We start from the raw sequence: 23,587 nt of genomic DNA, 5'->3' as shown, positions 1-23,587 counted from the left end.
TCCTTGTGGGAATTTTTGCATGGTTGTCATAATTTTTTTCTTTTTTTTTTTCCAAGAGGTCTTTGAACTTCCTCTGGCTTTAGCAAAGATTCGAGAGACAGCGCCGAAAAGCTTCTCTCAGTTCCACGGGAGAGTCTTACGCAGCCTCGGATTCCCCCCCCTCCCCCCCCGAGGAAACGTGCGTCCAAACACCTGAGAACTTATGGTCGCTTTTAAAGGCTTGAATAATGTCGCCGTGCAAATACCCGTCACAGGCTCGTTTAAATACACCTTTTTAATCGATGCCCTGGAGACTGAGTTGAAGGGCCAAGATGGCGGAGTGAGATAAGGAGCAGCGCGGTAATGGAACGGGTCGTTGCCCTGAACGGCTACGCTAGGCAAACGGAGATTATATGTCTGAACAGTCGCACACAACCCGGAATCTTAACCTCTGCTCAAACTGGAGCTGAGAGGCCGTCACATTGATTTATGGACCTTGTTTTAAAATTGCTAAGTGGGGTAAAGTGATCTTGCTCGCGCAAGTGAAAGAGAAAGTAAAGTGATTGAACTGATTAAGAAGAGCTGAAATGTAAGGGATAGGCTATTTTTCTTTTCTTTTCTTTTTTTTTTTTTTGCTGCTGCTGATGGGAAAGGGTTTACAGCTTTCAGATCAAACTGGGTACACTGATGTAGTGTTCAACATACATCCTGAAACATAAACAGTAAACACCCAGTAATATACGCTTTATTCTTTGAAATACTTGGACATAAGGACATGCCAGGAGACAGATGTGATATCTTAACTGTATTTCACCTCTAAACAATGGTGGTTCGATGAGACATTAAGGCTGTGCTAAGGTGGAGTCATTACAGTATTCAGTAACTGACCTAGTGCCCAAAACATGCAAACAGTAGCACTCCCAAGGCAAAGGATATTATAAAAAAAATGGACTTAATAGCTTTTTAAAGAGAAATGTCTACTTCTATTCATTTCTATTGTATTTCAGGATTTTTATACATGGTGTTCACGTCTGCCAAACGCTGTCTCATTGTTAATCGGACAGCTTCTCGTACAGTAGCTTGTGGCCTGGGTGTCTCATTTAAAAAAAAAAAACAACAACAAAAGAAGCATTGAAAAGCAGTGTCTTTAGTGGAAGAGCATGAGCTGTTGTTGTCTTCTCTGTCAAAGCCCTGTCTAAGCTGGATTTGGAGTGTTTCTGTATATATATACAGAGAATAAAAAAGTTCAGGTCCCTTTACACTCAGACCGAGTTCATCTGGGGCACAGTCTGTGCGTGGAACAGAAGGTACGGTCAACTGAGTCAACCACTGAGACGTGCATCACATTATGTCACTACTGACAACCTGCTTTCCACTCTAAATCATGCTGTATGCATCTCTGAGGGTGTGGCTTCATATATCCTACATAAGCACAGTCAGAATGCAATTGAAAATGAGCTTTTTTCAATCATCTCCTTTTCAATCTACGCGAAAAGGGCTGCAAAAACAGCGCCGTATCCTGAGTTATTGGCGAATTACTTGCGTGGTTGTGTCAAGATGTTTTTGGGTGGGATAGGTTGTTTCTTGGAAGCCTCAGCCTTTTTAAACGTTCTCTAACATTGGTGACGGCGGGCGGTGACCGGGAGTGACCTGAAAGGACTTCCTGGCGGGCGTACGTGTTCTGCCTGCCGTCGCCGTGTTCTGAGCGTGAGGAAGGGGTGGTGCGCGGACAGAGGAGAAGAGCTGATAGCCTGCGCTTCCTTTGATTCAGTCCGCTTCGATCCGTGCCCTTTACGCTCGATCTTAAGCCAGCACCTTCCTCTCTCTCTCTCTTCCGACCTCCGTCGCCTCGCCGGCCGCGCCTTTAAATCGCCGCGCGCCTCTCTCTCTCTCTCTGGCTTTACCGCCGCGGGGGGGGGGGTTTGTTTAAATATCGCATTCGTGTTTTGATGTTTTAATCCTGAAGAAATGATGATGTAATGAAAAAAAAAGAGTGATTGAATTGGGAGACTGGAAGAAACAAGGAGTGGTTCATCTCTGTAGGCACCACGGCTGACTCACCAGCTCAGAACCATTCTTACTGCAAGTCCAAACGCCTTAAGGAAAGGTGGGAACTGATTGGCAATGTTAAAACTTGGCCAAAGGAAACAGGAAACCCATTAACTGCATCACAGTTAACCCTCCTGTAAGACTGTGAGCAGCAGTTGTGATGTTAAGGTTTCGGTTTACTGTGACGGGCCTAAATACCGTTGTTTGGTTTGTGGTAATAAACCTATTATGTCAGGTCCAATGGCACCCCCAGTCTCCACAGCCATGCAAATGTATGTGTTGAACTCTTGGAATGTGTACAGGTGAGTCCTTAAGATCTGCAGCACAAACATAAATAACATATTCAAACTTGTATGAAATGATCAGGGTGAGCCGTAGTGAAGTACGTTTGTCCGCAGTTAATCAGTGTTCACAGCAAACCCCACCGCCAGTGCGTTTGTCTTCAGGCTCCACTTTACGACTCTTTGAATGTTAAATCTGAAATTAACGATGGATGCAAAAGATGTGGAGGTCATTCAAATGTTGGTGAAAGCTTTTGGAATGTAGACTAAATGTGGGTCAGTTTGTTACCTAACAAGTACATAGCAGAAATTGTATTTTTTATTTATTTTGGCTTAATTGAACTTAATGCAACATCACAATGGAGCATTTCTATGGACTATACAATGTGCATAGTTTAGGTTTTGAGGAGTGCATTAAGAAATAGTTATTTTGACTATTTTAATGGTGTGAGACTAAAGTTGTGTTAAACTGGAGCTAACACAGAGAGAGAGAGAGCAGGGAAATGGGCCTCCAGTTAATTAAGTAGTCTAAGATCTAGGGTGGCGTTTATTTGAAATCAACATTTCACTCTGCCCTGTTCTCGTAATGGTTTGTTTGTGTAGTCCAATTATGCACGTGGATTTACAGTGTTAATAAAAGTTGTTGCAGTAAAGACATCCAAAAACTCTTTTATGGACTTGTGATTCAAACTCAGGCTTGCACATAAACAGACCTCTTAATGAATCATATCAAAACAAAACATGAAATAGGTCCAATAAACAAATTAAAACGGGCCTAAAAAGCCCCTCCTCCTTCTGCATGAGCACCACTGATCACGCTCCAGACACTCAACTAGACATAGCATTTGCTGACGTTTATGCAGCCTGTGCAAAACCTCCTGATTGACCATGCTATATGAGATGCCACTATCTTTTGACGGGAAATTGGTTCAGACCGTGAGCGAAACGCTGTGATAAATGTTGTTATCAGACTTAACGGGAGCCAGCGCTGTGAGTATGATGTAGCTGATTCCCACTCTCTGTTCTCTGTCTGAGAGCCACCTAAACGAAAACAGCTGTTTGGGTCTATGGTTACAAAGGCTTTTTTTTTTTTTTTTTTTTTTCCTTTCAGCTAATCTGTTGTTTCTGATAAAAAAATTTGGTCTCTGCAGCCAACAGGTGTCTCCTCCCAGATCTCAGAAAAGATAAGAAGATATATTTATCGTACCTAAGTTGTTTTTTTTATTATTATTATTAGTGCTGTGATGATGCTCATAGGGCCCTTTCAGTTTTGATATATTTGCTTGTAATTCCTGATTGACTCACCCACTATGGGTTACATGAACGCTACTGTCTGTAAACGCATGGCAGTAATGAAGTGAAACAGCAGTGTTCTCACTGAATGAAGGGCAGTTGTTGATGTTGTTGGGTTGTTGATGTTTTTCTGCTATTTATTTACTCATATCTTAAGGCATCTTGAACATAGCGTTCTTTAGTAGCCCAGTGTGAAAGCACAAGGCACTAAATAACAGTTCTTTTGACCACGTCCAACCAACAGAGGTTCTTTAGTTCTTATTGCCTGTCAGGCAACACATGCTAGTGTTACCAAGCATGAAATCACATCTCCATATTGTGTAAACGCAGCTCCAGGCTGATTCCCATGGTACAGGAAAAAAACCCCACTCTTCTTGGTGCAAGTCACCCTCTATTACGTCAGCATAGTATCGCCATATTAATAGTAGCTCTTCTGTGGTGTGTTTTTAGTTGTTAAATTTTAAGTGGTTTATTTTAGCTCCAACCGGACAAAATAAGCTTTACAGCAGAGCAATGAATATGAATACTAGTCGTGCCGGCTCTGCCTTCATTAGCCATTCCCACAAATGACCATTAGGTGGCAGCAAAGTAGGCAGAAACATTTAATGTTGCCTGTGCAGACTGTGGAGTCATCCTTCATTCAGTCTTGGTTATATTTATGGGCTATCAGATGTGAGCTGACTGTATTGTCTTACATAACGTGGCTGTATTTGGTCCTGAACTGGATCCTCTAACGGACATGTAGCTTCGTCCGTGTATTGACCCTGACTGCCCTTCTGAGGCTCCTGCCTCAGTGTTGTGTCATGTTCCCACAGACAGAGTCTAGATAGGAGAGAACGCTTCAGATATGCTGCCAGGCTAGTGACACTACTAATCATGCTTGTCATCGACAAAAAAAAAAAAGAAAAAGAAAAAAAAGTCACTTCTTCTCTTAGTTAAGCATCAGGTTAGTTAGGGTGTGTTCAGTGCAGCATTTCATTACTGGCACTGGGGTATTTTTTTGGTTCTGAAGTTCAGTTGACATTGTGTGGCAAAGAGATCCATTCATTACAGCTTTTGATTTTGACCAGCAGATGATGTCGGTTGAATTGAATTTGTAAGATAGTGAGTGAATGTCCTTTTGTCTTTGGTTGTTATGGCTTTGCATTCTGGTCCACAGATCTTTACTGACCCAGGCTTTTATTAGTCAGGGTATTGTGTGTGAAGTGGATGGGACTGCTGTTTGTCAAGGCCCTCCGCTAATTGAGTTGATTGGCCATAGCGGCCTGTGGGCATAATGTTGAACCATTGGAAGCCTGCGTCACTTGGAACAAATTGCCTATATACAGCCTCTACTGACTGTACCACCTAAAGATGCTACAGCTCTTCTGTCTTTAACAGAGGTTTTCAGCATGGTCCTGTTTGGCTCTCTTTCTGAGGGCATGGCCTGTCAGATTTGAGTAATGTTAGCCTTTTCATAAAAATGTAATATTTTTTTCGCATTCCTCCAGGAATCGACTCCGCAACACCCCCCCCCCCCCCCCCCCCCCCCCTCCTCACACCCCCACCTCCACCCCTCACCCCCTGCGTGCTATCCTATAAAAAATCACCCTGTAACCTTTTTGATGGATGATTCATGAAAACACTGACATATCTGGTGTTGCAACTTTGTGAAAGAGACTCTCGTAGCCAAAAAATGTGTGTCTGAGTTTGCTTCTTTTGGGAAAAAAGAATGCCGTTTCATTTCAATTTTTTTTTGTGATGATGATGAAGTTTTATTTGCTCCTTATCCCATGATGATTCAGAACAAACACACAGCGAGTCACAGCTTCTCCTCATTAACATGCAAGCTCACAACCAGTTGTGTCACTGTTATAAAACTAAGTAGCAGAGAGAGGGGGGAAGGGGAGTAGGAGTGGAGGAGAGGAGTGAGTGTATGTGTGTGTGTGTGTGTGTGTGTGTGTGTGTGTGTGTGTTGCACAATAAATAGATGATTGTCCCTAGTGTGTGTGCAGTAGCCTGATGCGCTAGGTTCTTTGTAGCTTGCGTAACCTCAGAGTGCACAGCTACAGGGATCGATTAGGAAGAGCGATGCCAGTTTGCTCCTAATATAATAAATGCTTTCGGAGCCTGAGCTGGCAGTCGAGCTCTCTGCTAAAGGCACGTCACCCCCCCCCAAGTTGTGCAATTCATCAGTTCTAGCCTGCCAGCCTCTCAAATGCGTCTGTGGGACTGCGTCTGATCGCACGCGGAAAGGCCCTGAGTCTTAGCTTCTGCGTTAGCCAAGACCAAAATGATGGCGAAGAGGAGATGACATCATACAGCAGACCGCAGCAGACATTCCTTTTCTTTTCTTTTCTTTTCTTTTTTTTTTTTTCTTTCTTTTCCCGCTCACCGTCTCTCTTGTGCAGTACCACAGTTCTTTACAAAAAAACGAGCTGTATCTGAACTCGGACGTGTGGCCGATCTTATTTTGGGCTCTTTCCTGTTAGTTATACTTTTTTTTTTTGCTTGTGGGAACGCAAGTCTGAAAAAGTCCTGATAGAGCTAGTTGGCCTGTCTTCTGCATTAATAGACAGCTGAATAATTTGTTTGGTTCGACACTCCTCTTTTTTGTCTGTATTTGATGTTGGCTCTAAGAAGTTTTTTCTTTTACGTTTTTAGACTTAGCCTCAATTGTGAGGTTTGCCTGAAAAGCATCAGTGAAAGCAACTGCGTTTAGGGTGGGATCTCGTGGTCTCGTCTCGACAGCAGTCTCACATATGTAATTTCCATTTTAACTTTCAGTCTATTTTTAGCTGTGCCCCAGTTATTTTGATTGGAAAACAGCCAGACTTGCCATACAGAAAAAAAGGAAAACGGCTTGGCGAATTCTCGGTTTATAGGGGGAATTTGAGGGGAGGTCAGTAAGGGCGGGGGGGGGGGGGTAAGGATGATGTCATTTGAAAGTAACTTACTGCTTTGTGCTGATGCTGACCACATCTGGAACATCTGGGCTCTCCATGTCCTTCTGAGTTTATTCTAAGATGATGTGTTTCCTTTTGATACAGATCTTTTTTTTTTACAATGCTCAAGATGCAGTGCCATCATTGCCAAACTGTGTTTTCATTCATCCTGTGTGTCCCCCCCACCCCCCCATATTCTTCCTTTTCATGTGTGTTCTGACACATCATCTCAACACACACACAATAGATTTTCACTCGGTTTAGTAAGATGACATGAGCTGAAACAAGTGTTTTTCATGAATATTTAATCACAATATCGCATGCACAAAAGCTTAGGCTCATCGCTGTTTTGTTCTGTTTGCACAGACGTTCTGAGGTGCAGTTCATCCATGACACCACACTTCGCCTTCCTCTCTGGCTCGTTTTAAACCCTGCCCTACGGAAGCCTATTTATTAGAGGAGGCGGTCTTGGACCGATTCACGGAAAGTCTGCACAAAGCGCTCCCCGTTCTTTGTCTTAGGCAAACAGCAAAAGGATACTTGGAAACGCAACGTTAGACAGATCTATTCAGCTCTGGATTTCATAAACAAATTCATATCTTTCGGAATGAGGTTTAAAAGGAACGGTTCGTATACTCTAAATAGGTAAGTTCTGACCAGTGACTCGGGTTGCGTCCTATCGTACGAGATCTCTGTGCGTATATGTATATATATATATTGTAGTTTCATACAATTCGTATGACATTTAAATGCTGTGCAACAGTCATACCCGGTTTTGCATAGCTGAAATCTAGCCTGGTCACTTGGCTACCTTTTTAACGAGAGTTTTGCTGAACTGCATGTGGATGGCGAGTCTGTCTATCAACGCGCTTCCATTAAGGTCAACAGACAGTTTTAGTGTAGTGCTGAGTACCCCATCACAAAGATCGATTGCTGTTTGTGCCATACTTTGGAGTATGGCTTACGTTTTCTTGTAGAAATTTCGAGAATGCCTCTTTGTAAACGATTTTAGTATGAGCAGTAAGAAGAGTCTACTTCAAGAAAAGAATCTCGTGGGTCGGTCGATTAACTCGTTCCCATTTTTATTTAAAAAAAAAAAAAAGTTCACAACGGATACCCCTCTGTCATTTCAGCGACAAAGAGAAAATATTTTTTCTCATGCTGAAAGTCGGACTTTTCCCGCAGTCTCGTTTCTAAGTAATCCATGATTTACACACGTGGCTGTGGTGACTGGTGGTTTAATACTAGAAACCTGTATGCCCGGCTTTCGGAGGGGGGTGTTGTTTCTTTGTTTTCGCGTCTTTTGAGAGGTAACCGAAACGAATGCACAGCATCCTGTAGTCCGGGAGCCTCTCCCAATTGTCATTCAACTCTCCACGTAACTTGTCCATGCGATCATTGTACTCGAGTCGTCATGAGGGCAAATAAGTCTATTCATGCTCCTTTCATTTAGAAACTGGTCACATGTCTCTCTCTCTCCCCCTCTTTTTTTCTCACTCCTACACATTTTTCCTCTCTCACTGGAAAGTTTTCGAATGTTCATCCTCATTTCAGGAAGTGAAGCGTAAACATATGAGTTGATGTCGCTGTAAACTGTTTTCTCAGTTCTTGGTTTTAACAAGCTTAATCCAAATGTTTCCTTTTGCATGAACAAACCGGGGTTCCTGTACTTGTTTTCCCCACTTAGATATCACTGCCAATTATTTCCTTTCTCCCCTGTGTACCAATTTCCCTCTAGCAGTGTCACCAGTCAAAAGCAATCATAGTGTTCCCTTAACATCAGCCGCTGTTCCAGGCAAGACGGTTCTGCATAGTCTATTATTAGAACACACATTCACTGCTACAGACTTCACCAATCATTACGGTTCCCCTTGCCCCAACAGTCTCCAGAACTCTTGGTTCTGAGAACAGTTGTTTGCAAAACGGAGTGTTATCATCATGCGTTGAACCTCTGTGATAGATTGCACATTATTTTAATTTACAAGTGGCAGATGCAAAAGCGCTGAGGTATCTACCCTCCAATTTGAATATACTGCGTTCACCGTTATTGCAGTGAATTGAAAAAGGCCCACGTTGCCTGTCCGTCTGAGGCAGTGTGTGTGTGTGAAAAGGATATACCAAGTCTTCCGCAGGACGGCATATAACGTGGCCTGGCCGGTGTATGGAGGCAGAGAGGAAGGACTGTGTTAGTCAGTATGGGGAGTCTCTGCTTTGTATTAAAGTATGCTAATGTTTCACTGTATTCTGCCATGGTCCCAGTGAAGCTTACTGGACAAAGTGAAATCAGTGTAACTAGGTTCACTGTTTAATAACAAAGCACACTTATTAGCAACATTATGAGATGTAGTTTCTGTTGCTCAGATGTGTGAATGTGTGTGTGTGTGTGTGTGTGTGTGTGTGTGTGTGTGTGTGTATGTGCGTACGTGAATGTGTGTATATATCTATGTATGTTTGTGTATATGTATGCATGCTTCATCAGGACTTTGTCTGCTTCCATTCGCTGTGTGTAGTTAACCTTCACAATTAGACTATAACTCAATGACCAGGTTTGTTTTGGCTAATACTTTGACATTTTAAATCAGTGTGGAAGTTCAGGTTGATTTGGGTGGGGAGTAAAATTAAGGAAGCCGTTCCAGAGGTTTGTTTGGCTCCAAAAAAATATCCTTCTCAAGTTGTTCCTGCTGTGGGAAGTCAGCAGTTTGTTTAATGCAAGTCTATTTGCCAACCGATTGTTCCCGCCTCATATGTCAGAGCCAACGAGAGAGAGAGGGAGAGGCAGTGAAAGAGAGAGAGAGAGAGAGGGAGAGAGTGAGAGAGAAGAGAGGGGAAGGCAGGCAGGCAGGCAGGCGGGCGGGCAGGCAAGGGAGGCGATAGGAGCAGAGAGGACCACACGAGTTCTGTGTTATTGTGCGAGACTTGCTGCTCCTGCTGCGGACACTGCTGTTCGTTTGCTGCTGACTGGAGAGTTTGTTTGCTGCATCGTGTCAAAGGGAAATTATTCACCAACACAGTCCTGACTCCTGTGTCCGTCCACCTTCCTCTGAACTGGAAAAAAAAACGTGTGTGTGTGAGAGAGAGAGGGAGAGAGAGGGGGGAAAAAAAGAGTCGTGCTCCGCTGCAGAACTGTGAAAGGTGCAATGCCGAAGCCTCACGTCCATACCGCTTGCCCCGATCCTCAGCATTAATCACTTGAGTTTGGAGCAGACCTGAGGGAAAGGGTTTTCACCACCTACAACGACACCTCCACCGAGCTGCATGGGGGTTCTGGTCTGTTGTGACTGCTTCTTTTATAGGTACCACATTTTCTCCTGTTTCTTTTCATGTTTTCCCTCTATGACAGGATGAGCTTAAGTCTCTTTGCCTTGCCTGTTGCCACTTAAATTGAAGTCTGTCCTCCCCCCTACTCTCTCTCTCCTCCAGGCTGTTCTTGTGGCTTTGCTCTGTAACGTTTGTGAGTGCAGTCGGAGACGTTTGAGGACACTGTGTACATAGGCCCTCTGGTTGAAGGCTGTATGGCCTCTAGCCAGAACTCAGTATCAGTAAACCTTATGATATGCCTTTTTGGGGGAGGTGGGGGGTTGGAGGGTGCACTGTTTGTTTGGACAGTGTTCCATCACTTTTTGTGTGTGTGTGTGTGTGTGTGTGTGTGACAGTAGACTTTGTCCTTTCAGATGTTCTGTTTGACCTCTGACTCAGTTTGAAACTCAACCAAAAAGCAGTTAAAATGAGCAAAATGTTAACAGATTAATGTGAATGGCTCTGTGTGCCAAACTCAGGAAAAAGAAATGCCATATCTTTTTCTTTTTTTTTTTTTCTTTTTAAATGTGGTTGAGGTTTTTTCGTCTATTGCAGTATAAATCTATATATAACTTAGTGCAGCTCCAGTGTGTGTGTGTGTGTGTGTGTGTGTGTTTTTGATGATGCTGGCCAAACTGTAGCACCCACAGCTGCATCGGATTAAAACCATCAGAGCTGAGTGATTCATGCCAGTTTCTCCTCCCTCCACACAGCATTAAGAACAGCCAGCCCTTTGTGTGAATGTGCAAGTTTGTCTATGTTTGGCAAAGCAATGGGAGCAAATCAATTCTGCTTGTGCTGGACATGGTTATTATTTTATTTTTTTTTTTTTCCTCTGATAAGTGTGTATTGTTGGTACCGATCTTTTTTTTATGTTGGTGGTCGTGCAATTTTTCATGACTTGTTTCCAGTTTGTTTGTTTTTGTTTTGGTTTTTTTTTAACTGCTCTGTTCTGTTTTGAGTCAACACGTTCGGTTAATGTTTCGTGCTTTTAACGCCACCATCCGAGGAGCCATGATCCGCCGGGTTCACAGGGGCCTGTTAGTTTAAGTTGTTCTTCCAAATGTGAGTTTTATTGCTTTTCCAAACCACCTTTAAAAAAAAAATGGGAGTTTGTTTATGTGATTGCTTTTCCCTAACTTCACTATTCCCTGACATCATACTGATCACTGTTTTAAGTTTTTTCTGTGATAATAGCTAACATACTCTCAAATGGAGGGAGTTCTGTACACTGACCAGTTGAGTTTAATTGCTTTATATGTTCTTATTCCAGCTGAGGAAAGGTGGGGGGTTGTTTGTGTATTTCCTGTTGATAACTTAGTGTCGTTGCTCTGCGTATGACTGAACAAGGGCTGGTACGTGGAGAAGCAATGTTTTAATTTTCGGATGGAGATTTATGCTTAAATAGACCTTTTTAAATGGTGTAGGATGTGGTTTTCCAGACGTGGTCCAATCATCTTAATTTAAGAGCAGAAAACTCTGAGAAGCCATTGTACGTCAGTCTTAAGCCACATGTTAAGGGCTCACTGTAAACTATCCTCAGTGAAATTCATCTTTTGATTGGATGTTATTCTTTTTGCGAACCCGTCGCACCGATATGTTTAGCCTACGTACCCGAATGTTTCTGTATTTCTTCTCCCAAAAGTTTGAAGTAGTGATTTGAGGGTTTTTTTTTTTTTTTTACTTGACCTGGCACTTGAACTAAGGATAGTATTATCTGTTTTGCTATCACAGTAGGCCTCTATTTCATCAGATATCCTTTAATTGGTGCATGTCGGCCACTGGTTCCTAACCATCTGCATTCCTGGCTAGCTTTAGAGCACTCTTCTGTGACGGGCACCTCCTGAAGGCAACATACACAAAATAGGTTAACATTTGGCTAAGCAAAACATTTTGTTACTCTGTCTTTTTGGGGAAAAAAAACAGCCTGAATGAGGGAAAACCGTTCATTTTTTTTTTCATTGTTTTTAAAGGTAACTGTGCTCTGTTGATGAAGTTGTTGCTAAAATTGTGCTGAGTTGTTTGTGTACGGCGTGTACCAGTATATCATATCGCGTGACCTGGTCTCCATTTCAAGATTGAGCTGTATGGAAAAGAGTCTGCAAACTTCATATAACTGAAATGATGGCTCCTCCTAACCAGTAACATCAGGTCCACACAATACACTCAATAATACACACAATAGGATAATCAGTGGTAATCAATGTCTAATCTCTTTCAAGTGAACTGGTCGTGTAGGAAAAAAAAATATTTATCTCATAATTTGTAATAGCTAACAAATCACTCAACTCAAAGCAAATGTTTTTTTTTCTGTGAAATGCAGTCAAGAGGTTTTTTTGACTGAAAAGTTTCTGGGAGCCCCTCCGTATCCTATTTAACTACCCCCCCCCCAAGTGTGAACATTACGCAATGCCCCCCTCCCTCCCCCAATCCCTCTGGATATAGATGAGATGGCAGAGACTGTTCCCTCTACCTCTGCATTCAGAGCTGCAGTGCTGGCAGCACCTGCTCTAGTCTGCACCGCACTAATGCTCCATTATACAGAGTCATCACTGAAGGTCGTCACAATTCCTTTGAGAGAGACAGAAGATCTAATCAATGGACACCCAGCAGTTTGTTCCTGTCCCATTAAATAATGTCCCAGCTGCAGGATAATCTTCTGAGTACATGGATAAATACTAAATACTTAAGTGAACCAGGATCTGGGTGGGGGGTAGGGGGACTCTGTAAACTCTACCCCCCCCCCCCCCCTTTACATAGTTGTGTAATTGCCTTGGAACTGCATTGCATGTTTGGCAGCTGTGTCCTGTTCGTCTGCTCGGACGAACAGAGACTGAGACACGTCTGTTGACAAAAGAAGCCGCGGTGATCGTAAGCACGCCGGCCAAATGTATATTCCTCGTCCAAAAATCCCCGTTGTTCCTGTTTTGTGTCCATAGATCCGCACCCCCAAACCAGAGTGATTTCTGCTTTGCTAAGCATCTCTATATATAGTGTGTAGGAGCTCCTCAGTGACGGAGAGGTATAGGAGGGACGCAGTATTGCTAATGGCAGCAGATTTTTATTACGTAACAGACACACAGAGGTCATCAGAGTGGTGGTGTTCTGTGTAGGCATTGGGGGGGGGGGGGGGGGGGGGGGGGGGGGGGGGGGGGGGGGGGGGGGGGGGGGGGGGGGGGGGTGCAGACAGGTCCACATCATGACGGAAATGCATGTCGTCGCCTTGAAACCCAGAGAGCATTTGCACTTTCAGGACGGTGGATGTCCTAAAGCTCAGGGAGGTTGTGTTTAGGGTCTGTGTTCTTTACACTGACTAAGCACAAAGAAACCTTCCGAAGAGAAAGGGTGAAACAATAGAACAATACCCATGCTTTCTCCTGCTTTCTCCTCTCCTTTCTCACCGTGTGATTTGAATCTGAATCACAGGAGGTCACACCAGGCAATTTCGATGACCAGACATGACTGGCTATTGGTTATTTTTCATTGTCAGTCAGTTAATGTAACTTGTCATTGGTCAACTCTTGTCTGCCAGATAACTGAAGAACCTTCACATCTTCTCCACCGTGGAGAAATTGAAGCATGTCATTGGAATTGGACAGCTTGGAATATTCACAATCACTCTTGTGGATCTGCTTTATGCTCTAGGCCTATACTGGGTTTTGCGCATTCCCTCTGGTCACTTATTGATTTGATCTTTCACCTCCTTTTGAGAGTTCTTTGCTGCTCTTTTGAAGGTAAACAGTAATGTTTGGTGACATCTGGTTGTTGGTAGATGCTTAATTGCACAAAGACATTGCATGTAATCTTTGAGGTCAAACTGCAATCCAAAATAAAACGTTGTATGATCAAAACACCTCATAATCCACTACTTTAATCTTATTACAGTTTGTTGTCTGACAGACTGTTTTGTGAAGACCAGGTGACGATAGAGAGTAAACCTGCTTTTCCGTTGAGGTTGTATCCATACCTAAGATGTACACTCCCCCCCCCCCCCCCCCCCCCCCCCCTTAGTTGTTAAGCTGATTACAGGATAACAGTGAGTTTCCATGAGCTTCACACTAGGGCTGGGGTTCTGTTTACATTTTACCAGCCAATGGTACGCTGGCATTTAAGATGTATTTCCACTCAGCCATTGTTTTGGCCTCAGCTTTTCCTCTTTCTTTAATGTGAAAAGTTCTTCCTTTTCTCATTTCCTAAAATGTCAAATTTTCCCCTCTCCCCCCGAGCCACATGAAGTGTTTACATGTGTACACTTTAGCCTGTTTTATTGAGGCCTCAAAGATTTGCTAGTAGTATATCCATTGGTTTTGCCCTCTTTCCCCCTTACACACTTATGCATGCGTACACACACACACACAGACTACTTTAATCATTTATGTGGAAATGATTAAAATGTCATCTATTGTAGCCAAGTGGGGGAAAAAAAAAGCTATTTTAAGATGGCAGTCTTATTTCTGGTATACAAGCTGTACTTAGTTACTGAATCATCTTGTGACAGAGTCTGGTAAAATAAAAAAAAAAAACCCTGCTTATTGCTCTCTCCGGTCCAACAATCATGTGACCTCAACCTCATGTTTTGCTGTTTTAGAATGGATCCCAGTTAGTTTACAGCAACAAAGAGATTGTCGTGAAGGACTCCTCTATGCAGAGCTGGAGGTGGGGTGGTGACTGACTTCCATAAACACAGGAAAATCATTTGCTAAACACAACAGTGAGCTACTTGGGTGTGTTTTTTTTAGATCTTAGGAGGGTCAGGAAATGAGTTAACACTCTGAGGACCTGAATGGGGTCCTTAAAACTAATGGGTTTGCTTTCATTCTCTGTCACTTGGGTATTGCCGTTCAAGGAAAATATTCTTCTCTTGGGTCTTGGTGTTTGAACTGACTTCCCTTGAGGACTACAGTTCAAAACAGCCGCCTCCTGCAACTTAGCATTGGTTCAATTTTGAGGAAACTAAACCGATTGTCGACATCCATATATTCTCAGCTGTCGAGAAGACAGAGAGTTTTGCTCCAGTGAATAGATAATGGATGACTTCAATATATGTCTCCAGCAGTAACAGTGTGAATCATATCTTGCTAGTGAAAACCAGACTGGAATACTCTTCAAGCGTTTTTTTTTTCTTTTGCTTTTGCTTTGCATGCGTCTGCAATCATTTCTGTGCTCTTCCCGATCTGTTTTTCTTTTCTCTCCACCTCCTCCTGTGCTCCCTGTGAAAAAAGGCACTGTGTTCTTCTCCCTTTTAGCCAGTTTTGTGTGCCCTCCGCCTGGCGCGTCGGCATGTTTCCTGTACAAACACGGGAGGCCGCGGCCCCGCGGTGGGATCCCGCCCTCCCTCACACAAACCTCCCTCTGTGTCTCCTTCGCCCGTTACCACTCACGCCCCGTCCAATCACCAGGCCCCAGCTCAGAGAGTTCCAGAAACCGCTCTCCGAACCCTCACGCTCTGTTTTCTTTCCATGTGTTTACAAAACACTGTCCCCTTATCTTTTCACCTTCAGGTGCACTGGAGCAAAGCATCACTTCGTTCACCGTGTACAGTAAAATCTTTTCGAACGTTGGCTGCAGTAAACTGCACACCCGTCCGCCTAGGTGGAGCGTGTCTGCGCTAAAAGTTGGTCAACAGTGTTGGTTGAAAAAACGTTCGATACTATTGAACTGATAAGTGCCGTACCATATAACGTATATCAATATGTTCAATGGTTTGATATACGGAGGAGTTTATAGTCAAGCTTTTATTTTTTCAAAATCTTGCCAGTGTGGCCAAGGCAACCACTCAGCTATCTTATTCAAAAACAGCCCTAAGCTTTTCATTAAGCACAACTTGCTGATGTGAGAGGAAAAAAACAACAACTTGGTTTTAAATGACGAATTTAGCAATTTCATTCTTACTAACTTGAATAAATGAAACTTGTCCATTAAGATCCATAAGACTGATAAGAGATCAGGGTCCTGCTTTTGACTGTGCAGTGAATTTTTACTGACCGTTTGAAATGACAAATATTTGTACTTGTCAGTGACTTTGGTTACACGAGCTAACAGGTAGATTTGCCCTTGCTGGCATGTATTTCTAGCGACAACCACTAGAGGTCAGTAGACTCACTGTATAACAAAATCAGTACCTTCTTTATGCTCTTACTATTCTCCTCAAGTTGGTATGTGACTTCATCATATGCAATGCCTTAACTGCTTTTTAGCTCCTATTGGTGGTGCTGTCGGCCACTTGCTTATCAGTAGAACAACTTTGGCTCACATGGGCTCTTTATCAGATAAGAAGCACCAACTGTCCTGTTTTGTTTTTCTTTGTTTTGATCTCTTTTCCACCTTTCCCCTCTTTTCTGGAAACCAAAAGTAAGAGAGCCTGTTATGGTAACACTAAGATAATGTTTGGTCATGGAGCACAGATATTCAGAAGACAGTCAGATTAATCAATTTTAGATTATTATTATCTTTTAATCATGCTTCTGTCTTGTCTTGACTTAATGATATCTTTATCAACTGTGGTCCAGGAACAAACACTGAACCTTCTTCCCTGTCATGATTTATGCCCACTATCTCATTTTAAATGAAAACAGTGTAAAATCTCTAACAGAATCCTGTTTTACATAGTATGGAAACTTTAATTTCACGCAAACCGGTTTCGTTTGTTGAAATCACCTGGAGTAGACCCCTCTCTCTTCCATGTATTCTGTAGACCGTTTAAGACAGAGATCATGTGCTTACTTAAAATGTCCTTGTATGTGCTGCTTGTGAAGGTGAATGGAGGTGAAGTAACATCTGAATCACCTCTACTGAACAGGGTCGGTTTCACTGCTTCTTTTTTCCTCCTACCTCTTCCAAAGGTGGTGCAATGGACAGTTTATTGCTGGATGTCTGGACATACACTCCCCACGACTGCAATCCCCCCCCCCACCCCCCCAAAACGATTTCACTATCTCCCTCCCTCAGGAATTTTGGGAGTGCGGTTTGGCCTTCTTTTTTTTTCACCGACATGCCCGAACAAGCCCATCTTTTTCTTCTCCTGTTTCTTTCTCTTTTCAGCCCACAGTGATAATACAGTGACTTCCAACCTTAGCATTTATGAACGAAGTCCTAACGCCGTGAATGCCCAGCTCTGCCCTGCCCTGTCATTTTCTAACGGGTTCTCTCGTATTTGTTGATTTACAAAACTACTCCTTAGGCTCACCTCTTCATTTACTCATTCAGTAGAAGCCACACTTCCAATGTTGAAGTGGCGCTCGTTGTGGTTTTCTCACTATCGGTGCAAATATCTTAACAGCCGAAAGGATCTGATGGTAGGGCATCCACCTTTTTTCTCGTTCTTGTTCTTCCCTTTCTTCTTTGGCATCTTTTGTTAGAAGGGAGGAGAGCATGTCTGTGCATGCAGCCTCACCCCTAGAGGAATGCAGGGCCTGACTGTGGGCTGCGTCGAACGTGGCTCTTTTCCAGATGACTTAAAGGAGAGAGAGAGAGAGAGACAGGTAGGACGACATATAGACAGCACTGAAAAGGTAGACAGCCCGTTTATGAAGAAATACCCACTGACAACATTGTCACACTTAATCATGCTCCATCATCTTTAAGGTCTAAAAACTAGAACCCGAAAAAGAACAGTTAGAATCCTATTGTGGTTTTTGTGGTCATAAGAAGACAAATTACCTCTTGCTTCATTGGAGAATAACTAAGAAGCATCATGCTCGAAGTGACTTGACAAGCATAGACCTACACCATGCTTTACGTCATAACCAGTCACCGGGTTTACTGCTGGGTGACCTCCCTTACTAAACTCTCCCCAGACAGTAGTCTATATCCATTACTAATCTCTCCCTAGTAAATGGTCTACATCCAAATATTACAAAAATCCCCCCAGTCAGTGGTCTATATCCATATATTGCTAACCTACTCCTAGCCAAGCAATCAGAGATATGTCTTTGACCTTTCAGTAGTCTTATTCTCACGTTGCAGAAATAATACTGATTTGATTTAAATATGAGATGGAGAATTTTGTGTGATTTCAAGAGTAAGAAAATGTCCAAATGATCCAGATTGTGAAATCCTAGCCTTTGTCTTGCCCCCTTGCGTTTGTCTTGTTTTGCCCAAGGCAAAATGAGCAGGACAGGCTTCAGCTTTAGCTAGGCGTGCTTGGCTCCTCTGTGCTGACTGTAAATTGTGGGCTGGAATTTTGTTTTGTTTCATTTTCTTTTAAATTACTGGAATATTTCTTGACTTTCTTGCCCAGCCAGTTAAACCTGACAACATTTCAAGTGGTGGGATAAATGAATACGTAAAACTTTAAACTAATTTTATGTGGTGTTTGAACAATGAGTTTAAATTTGAACTGCTGTGGTATTTTTCTGTAATTAGTTCACTGAGTTGTTTGAGTTGAATGTGGCTACACTGTCAGTGGTTAATATTTTGTTCACGCTGTGTGTTAGTATGACTTTGTCGCGGTCTTCCTGGAAGAGTACGAGTTTTTCTTTTCTTCTTTCTGTATCATTGAACGCTACCCACTAGGTCAAGTATGTTGAGACCTTTTGAAAGAAAAATTATTTACTTTAGAAGGACGATATTTGAAGTATGAAATAGCACAATAACATTATAGACGACAGTCACAAAAAAAAAAAACCCAGAATATACTGAAGTTGAGAGCAGGAAGCTGAGTTACCTTGAATGAGTCAAGCATTGTTAAAAGGTTGTGTGTGTCTGTTAGACACTGTGGGGCCTGTAGACTTTACTAATTGTTTTGGTGAATCAGCTTGTGAAAAGACATCACGAGATGCGTGTATGCGTAACTGTGTACGATCAGACGGGAGTTTTCAGTTGACATCACCAGTCATTTTAGCAGTCTCTCTCTAACACTGTGGACGTCAGAGTTGTGCAATTATTCCTCCCATTTGTTTTTTACAGCATTCTTAAAATGTCAGATTTCTGAGCTGATATACTATTTTTAACGATTTCCATGTCATAGCTTGTCTTTTAGACAGTTTATGGAAGGTAAATTGTGATGTATGATAAAACTTGGGTTGTTGCCAAAAGACACACGCGGTTCCCCAGAATTCCTTGCTTCATCTCCAGTCTTCCTTAGAATAGTAAAGATCTTCTTTTGAGGAAGCATGGGATACTGCATCTTTACACAGTTTGAACGCCTGGAACGTTTTAATATTAAGGATTTAATTCGTCCTCTCTGTATAGTTTTAGTGTAATTTGATGGGAGATAGTCGTGGTCAAGATTCACGTGTCTAAAAATTTCAGTCCATGTCTTTGGCCCACTCTCATCTTCATAGGCATGATGTGGTAAAGTATTAATTGGCCATCATATGTTACCTTCTCTTATCCACTTACTAACTGACACCCCTCCCTCAATATTTACTATCTGTCTGTCTGCCCATTCAAAGAAATGTTTGACCATTGCCAATCAAAGAAAGCTCTTTTCACCCTGACAGACTTTCAGAAGCTTGTTACACTGGAAACTGATGCTGTTGCTTTCTTTTTTCATACACAGTCACTCATCAAAGTCAAGTTTAAACACATTTCCTCCTCGCCTTTATCGGGAACCCTTGTCTGCTCTGGCTTGCGGCGCAGTTCACTGTCATGGTGCGGAATGTTGTTTTAGTTGTCTCAACATGCTCACAGACCGTGGTAATACGCTGCCGAGAGCAATCTTAAAAGCTGTAGTTAACTCGGATGACTCTCCAAAACGAGATAGCTCTGGCTTTTTCTTGTAAGACAGCAGTGCTGTAGACATCTCTTAGCTGAACTGAAAAAAAAAACAAAAAAACAAAAAAAAACCCCAAAGCAGTCCATTCAAGCAAATAGCTGTCATCTTCTAATCTTCCCATTAACTCCCAACTGGGTTACTTTGACCCTGTTTTAATTAATGATAAACCATTCAATTACTTATTTATAGGCCAATAGGATTTCCTTAGTTCTTCTTTATGGGATTAACTGCGTAGGTGCATGTTACCACGCTGACAGATGTAGTAAAGATCAATTCTGTTTTCGCATTTAATGTCGAGTTACTAACATAATAACTCCACATAAATACGTGTAATTATTTTATATTTATTAACAGCAAAGGGCCGTACAGGGAAATTACTTAGATATACCGACTCTCCTACTTGTGCTGCAGTTTGTGCAGATAGTGCGTTCAAACTTTAACTGTTAACACCACATGCTCCGCCCATCGTCTCTTGTGATTGGCTTCAAGTAGGTAGGACGTGCCTCAGGAGAGTCACAAAAGTTTTATTTAGTATCTTATTGCCACTGTAAACGCTCTGAAATTTAGTGTTGAGAAGTTTAAGAGGAAAAGCGAGTTATCGAGCTATTTGGACTCCGTCCATTTTTGGTTAATGAATTTAGCACTTCGGATATGCACTCTCAGAAACCCCCCAAAAGTGGATTAAGTTGCAAGATGGTTCTTCAAGCAGTAGGCAAAGTTCTAAGGTAAAAAAAAAAATACATATGTTTTAAGTAATAATATAATTTTCAGTTTGTCGTGTACATTTGTTGATATACCATTACACGGAGGTATACTGGACGCACATGGTGATGCGGGTGTCAGCTGTATGTTCTTGTAATGAAATTTTGATTGAATCTTACACTGATAGTTTCGAGGTCATTAGCTTTTGGATTGCCGTTAAGATGTGTATTTTGTCGCTTCTTTCATATGCTAAACGATGCTTTATGTGCGAAACTAACCAGATGTGTTCCATTATGTTCGTGTTTGACATATTCCTAATCCTGTACACGCTGCTAGTGGCCACATACATAACCAGTTTGTTATTTGACGAGGGGGCTCTCGCGGAACTGCATGTGCTGGAAATTCCGTCAAGATTTGTATTCTGAATAGCTCCTTGATTTGAGTCTTACTTGTGCGTCATTCGACTTTGTTTACATATATATTCGCCGTGCTCTGATTGCCACGCATGCTGTATGGCGTGCACGGACGCGTACACATTATCGTCTATCATCACCTCTCGGGGGGGAAAACATTTTTTTTTTCCCTAAAGGAATATCTTGAACCGCACAGTGATTAAAAGAAGAAAGATCTGCAAAACAGATCATACACCCAAAACAGTGGTTGAGAACCGCCTTTATAAAATGCGTTGACCAAAGAAAGGAAAAAGAAGAGTGAAGGTCTTAAAAAGCAATTTGAATACCACAAACGTGCGGAAACTCTTTTCACCCCCAAGTGGTGTGAACTCAGCCTCAAGGATTTAGTTTAATGTTCCCCCTGCATATCCTGTAAATGACATAAACACCACTCTGCATTTGTAGTGCAAGATTGTAGAGAACAGTTGGTGTTGCAGGGATTTAAATGGCAGTCTGCAGTCTGCCTCAATAGGCACTGTTTAAAAAAAAAAAAAAAAAGCCCTCCTCTCTTTATTGACTGAACAGTGTAAAGAAGTATGAAATCTCCAAATTAAGTAATTGCATCAGGCACTGGTCAATAAAGTCTTCAACAGGTGTAACATCAAAACTTAAAGACCAAGTCTGAGACTTGTCTGTGTCTTGGGGAAAAATCTTTTATGTTGAATTATCCCCAGACCCCTTTGCTCCTGATATAGTAAGAGATCCACAATGCATATTTTAAAGATTGTTGTTAGACACAGGTGTGCAGTGCACTTTTCTAATGAAGATGGGGGGGGGGGGGGGGGGCTGGCAGGCTGTGTGTGGGAGGGTGGCACGGAAAGATGGTTCAAAAGACTCCGTGAACACAGGCGCACGCTCTGCTGCCACTTAAGCTGTTGTAATGTTGATGACCCCTCAGTATACTGTCACCATGGATACCTCCTGTGTTTAACAGGATGGTGTGGTCTTAATGGCTTTTTTTTTTTTTTCCAACGCTAAGAGGGAGTAAGCTTTACCCGATCATGTTCAAAATGAAGCGCTGATCCAGAGAGAGCTCGAAAGTGTCTCGTGTCTCGACACCCCCCCCCCCCTTTGTATCAGTGCTTTGTATCTCTGTATCTCTTATGATCTGATGATGGAATATAATGCTCCTCAATACATGTGACTTAACCTGGACATTAGATTAGGAATCCTGTGTTTTTGATAAGTTATTCATTCCTCCGCTTTCCCTTGTTCTCACAAAACAAATCAAATCTGCCAGTTTGGTTCAAAAGTTTTTTGGTTTTTTTTAGCAGCTACTGAGGCTGAAGAAAGAGCATGCTGGAACTTTATGGGTGTTGGAGTTGGTCCATCTCTGTAGAGCTAAATTCTGCTTTTTACTGTTAGAGAGGTTATTCATTTACTTTTTCCAGGAAAAATGAAGGAAGTGATTCTCATGATTCTAATGCCTAAGAGTCATCTTCTTTTTTTAATCCGTTATCTCCTACTCTAATCTGTCTATAAAGATCAAAAGGACATTCACATCATCGTAAAATGGTTGCGATTTTTCCCAGAATTTCTTTGCGAAGGACGGCGTTGTCACTTTTTTTGCTCAGTTTGGAATATAACGTGAAACCAGTGTGCTTGTCAAATCCCTCTCATTTAAACACTGAATTGGTGAAATGAGTCGTTTTAGCCGTTGGCGTCATCTTTGGCTGGGCCTTCGAGTCTTGCCTTTAGAAGCGTGGAACTCTTGTGTAAAAGTTCTGACGCAAAACCTCGCTCAAAAAGATTCTTTCTCTCTTTCTTTTGTTCTGCCTTTCACTCGTTCGTTCTTTCTCTCTTTCTTTCATACTTGAACGATTATCGCAAGGAAAAATCTTGCCTTAGTCTGCAGTAGACTAGCGTAATGTCGTTGCATTTCTACCTAAGATGCGTTAATGTTGATCTAAATAAAAAACAGATGTAGGGACTGGATCTTGTCAAACATATTGTTTGTTTTTTTGTTCTTTCCTGGTGTTGTAATTTTCCAGGAAGCTCTTCTTTTTTGTAAATTATGTGGCACAGGGCAAATTCTCAAGCCATTAGCTGGTTTATTTTAGGAGAAAGAAAACTTTCTTGCTGCCAGCAGACCTCCTACTCCCCTTAACACACACACACACCATGCCTTCTCCTGGTAACTTCTCTAAGAGGGCTTTTGCCATAAAAGGTATTGGTATTTCTTAGACTCAACCAGACCAGGAAGCCAGGATCAGAGACCCAAACAATTCTCCCATCCGCGGCCCCTGCGCGGCCAAAAAAACAAGGTAGACGTCTTCTCGATTGTTTTGTGTCAGAGATCATCACCGTTGGTATACTCTCGGCTCCACGCTGCAGAGCGTTGTTTGTCCACATGAAGTATGTGTCTGGAAATTAGATGTCCCAAAACCAGTTTTTAAGGTGTTTTGCACACAAAGGTTCAGCATGACAAGATCTTGTTGTTGTTATGGAATGCAAATTTTCTTGTTGGGGTGCTCCTCACTGGACATCAACCTCCTCCTCCACAGTAATGTCATATGAGGGACTCATTATTTTGAACCCAGGCTATTTTTCTCTAACCCCCCCCCCCCCAGTGCCTCAGTGGTTTTAGTTTTCTTCTCACCCTTGTTTGTGTCTTTATCTGTCTTCTTTGTGGTCCATTACTCTCAGTAATAAGAGGGAGTGCGTAGATGACATTTTTAAAGACAGTAGAGTTGCGTCTTCAGCTGTGCTGATCAGTTAGTGGGTGGAGAGAAAGAGAGAGAGAAAGAGAAAGAGAGAGAGAGACTCAGTCACTCTGTCCATGGTTCTCCAGCTGGCACAGACCTGGATCCTTTTCATTACTCCACCAGCTGGACACGACAGCTGCCTTACAGCATACTTTCCCTCTGAATGAACACACTGCATGCAGGCTTT

General features: G+C 42.4%; 1 protein-coding gene across 4 annotated transcripts in view; it reads left to right on the top strand.

The window, feature by feature from the left end:
• Positions 1-23,587, top strand: part of mob2a (MOB kinase activator 2a) — a 37,138-nt gene that overhangs the window by 8,717 nt on the left and 4,834 nt on the right. Inside the window, exon 1 of one of the 4 annotated variants that reach the window (XM_030789989.1) lies at positions 9,368-9,819. The exons of 1 other annotated variant lie outside the window; for it this stretch is intronic. In XM_030789989.1, the coding sequence (XP_030645849.1) occupies positions 9,782-9,819 (38 nt within the window). In that variant the 5' untranslated portion in view covers positions 9,368-9,781. Of the gene's footprint in view, positions 1-9,367; positions 9,820-10,640; positions 10,889-20,192; positions 20,267-23,587 lie in introns of those variants that run through there. 2 more of the 4 variants (XM_030789991.1, XM_030789988.1) reach the window with 2 other exon arrangements.

Source organism: Chanos chanos, chromosome 13 (assembly GCF_902362185.1).
Source record: "Chanos chanos chromosome 13, fChaCha1.1, whole genome shotgun sequence".
Taxonomy (NCBI): Eukaryota; Metazoa; Chordata; class Actinopteri; order Gonorynchiformes; family Chanidae; genus Chanos; species Chanos chanos.
The sequence above is the reverse complement of the archived record's forward strand: the minus strand, read 5'-3'. Positions and strand labels throughout refer to the sequence as shown.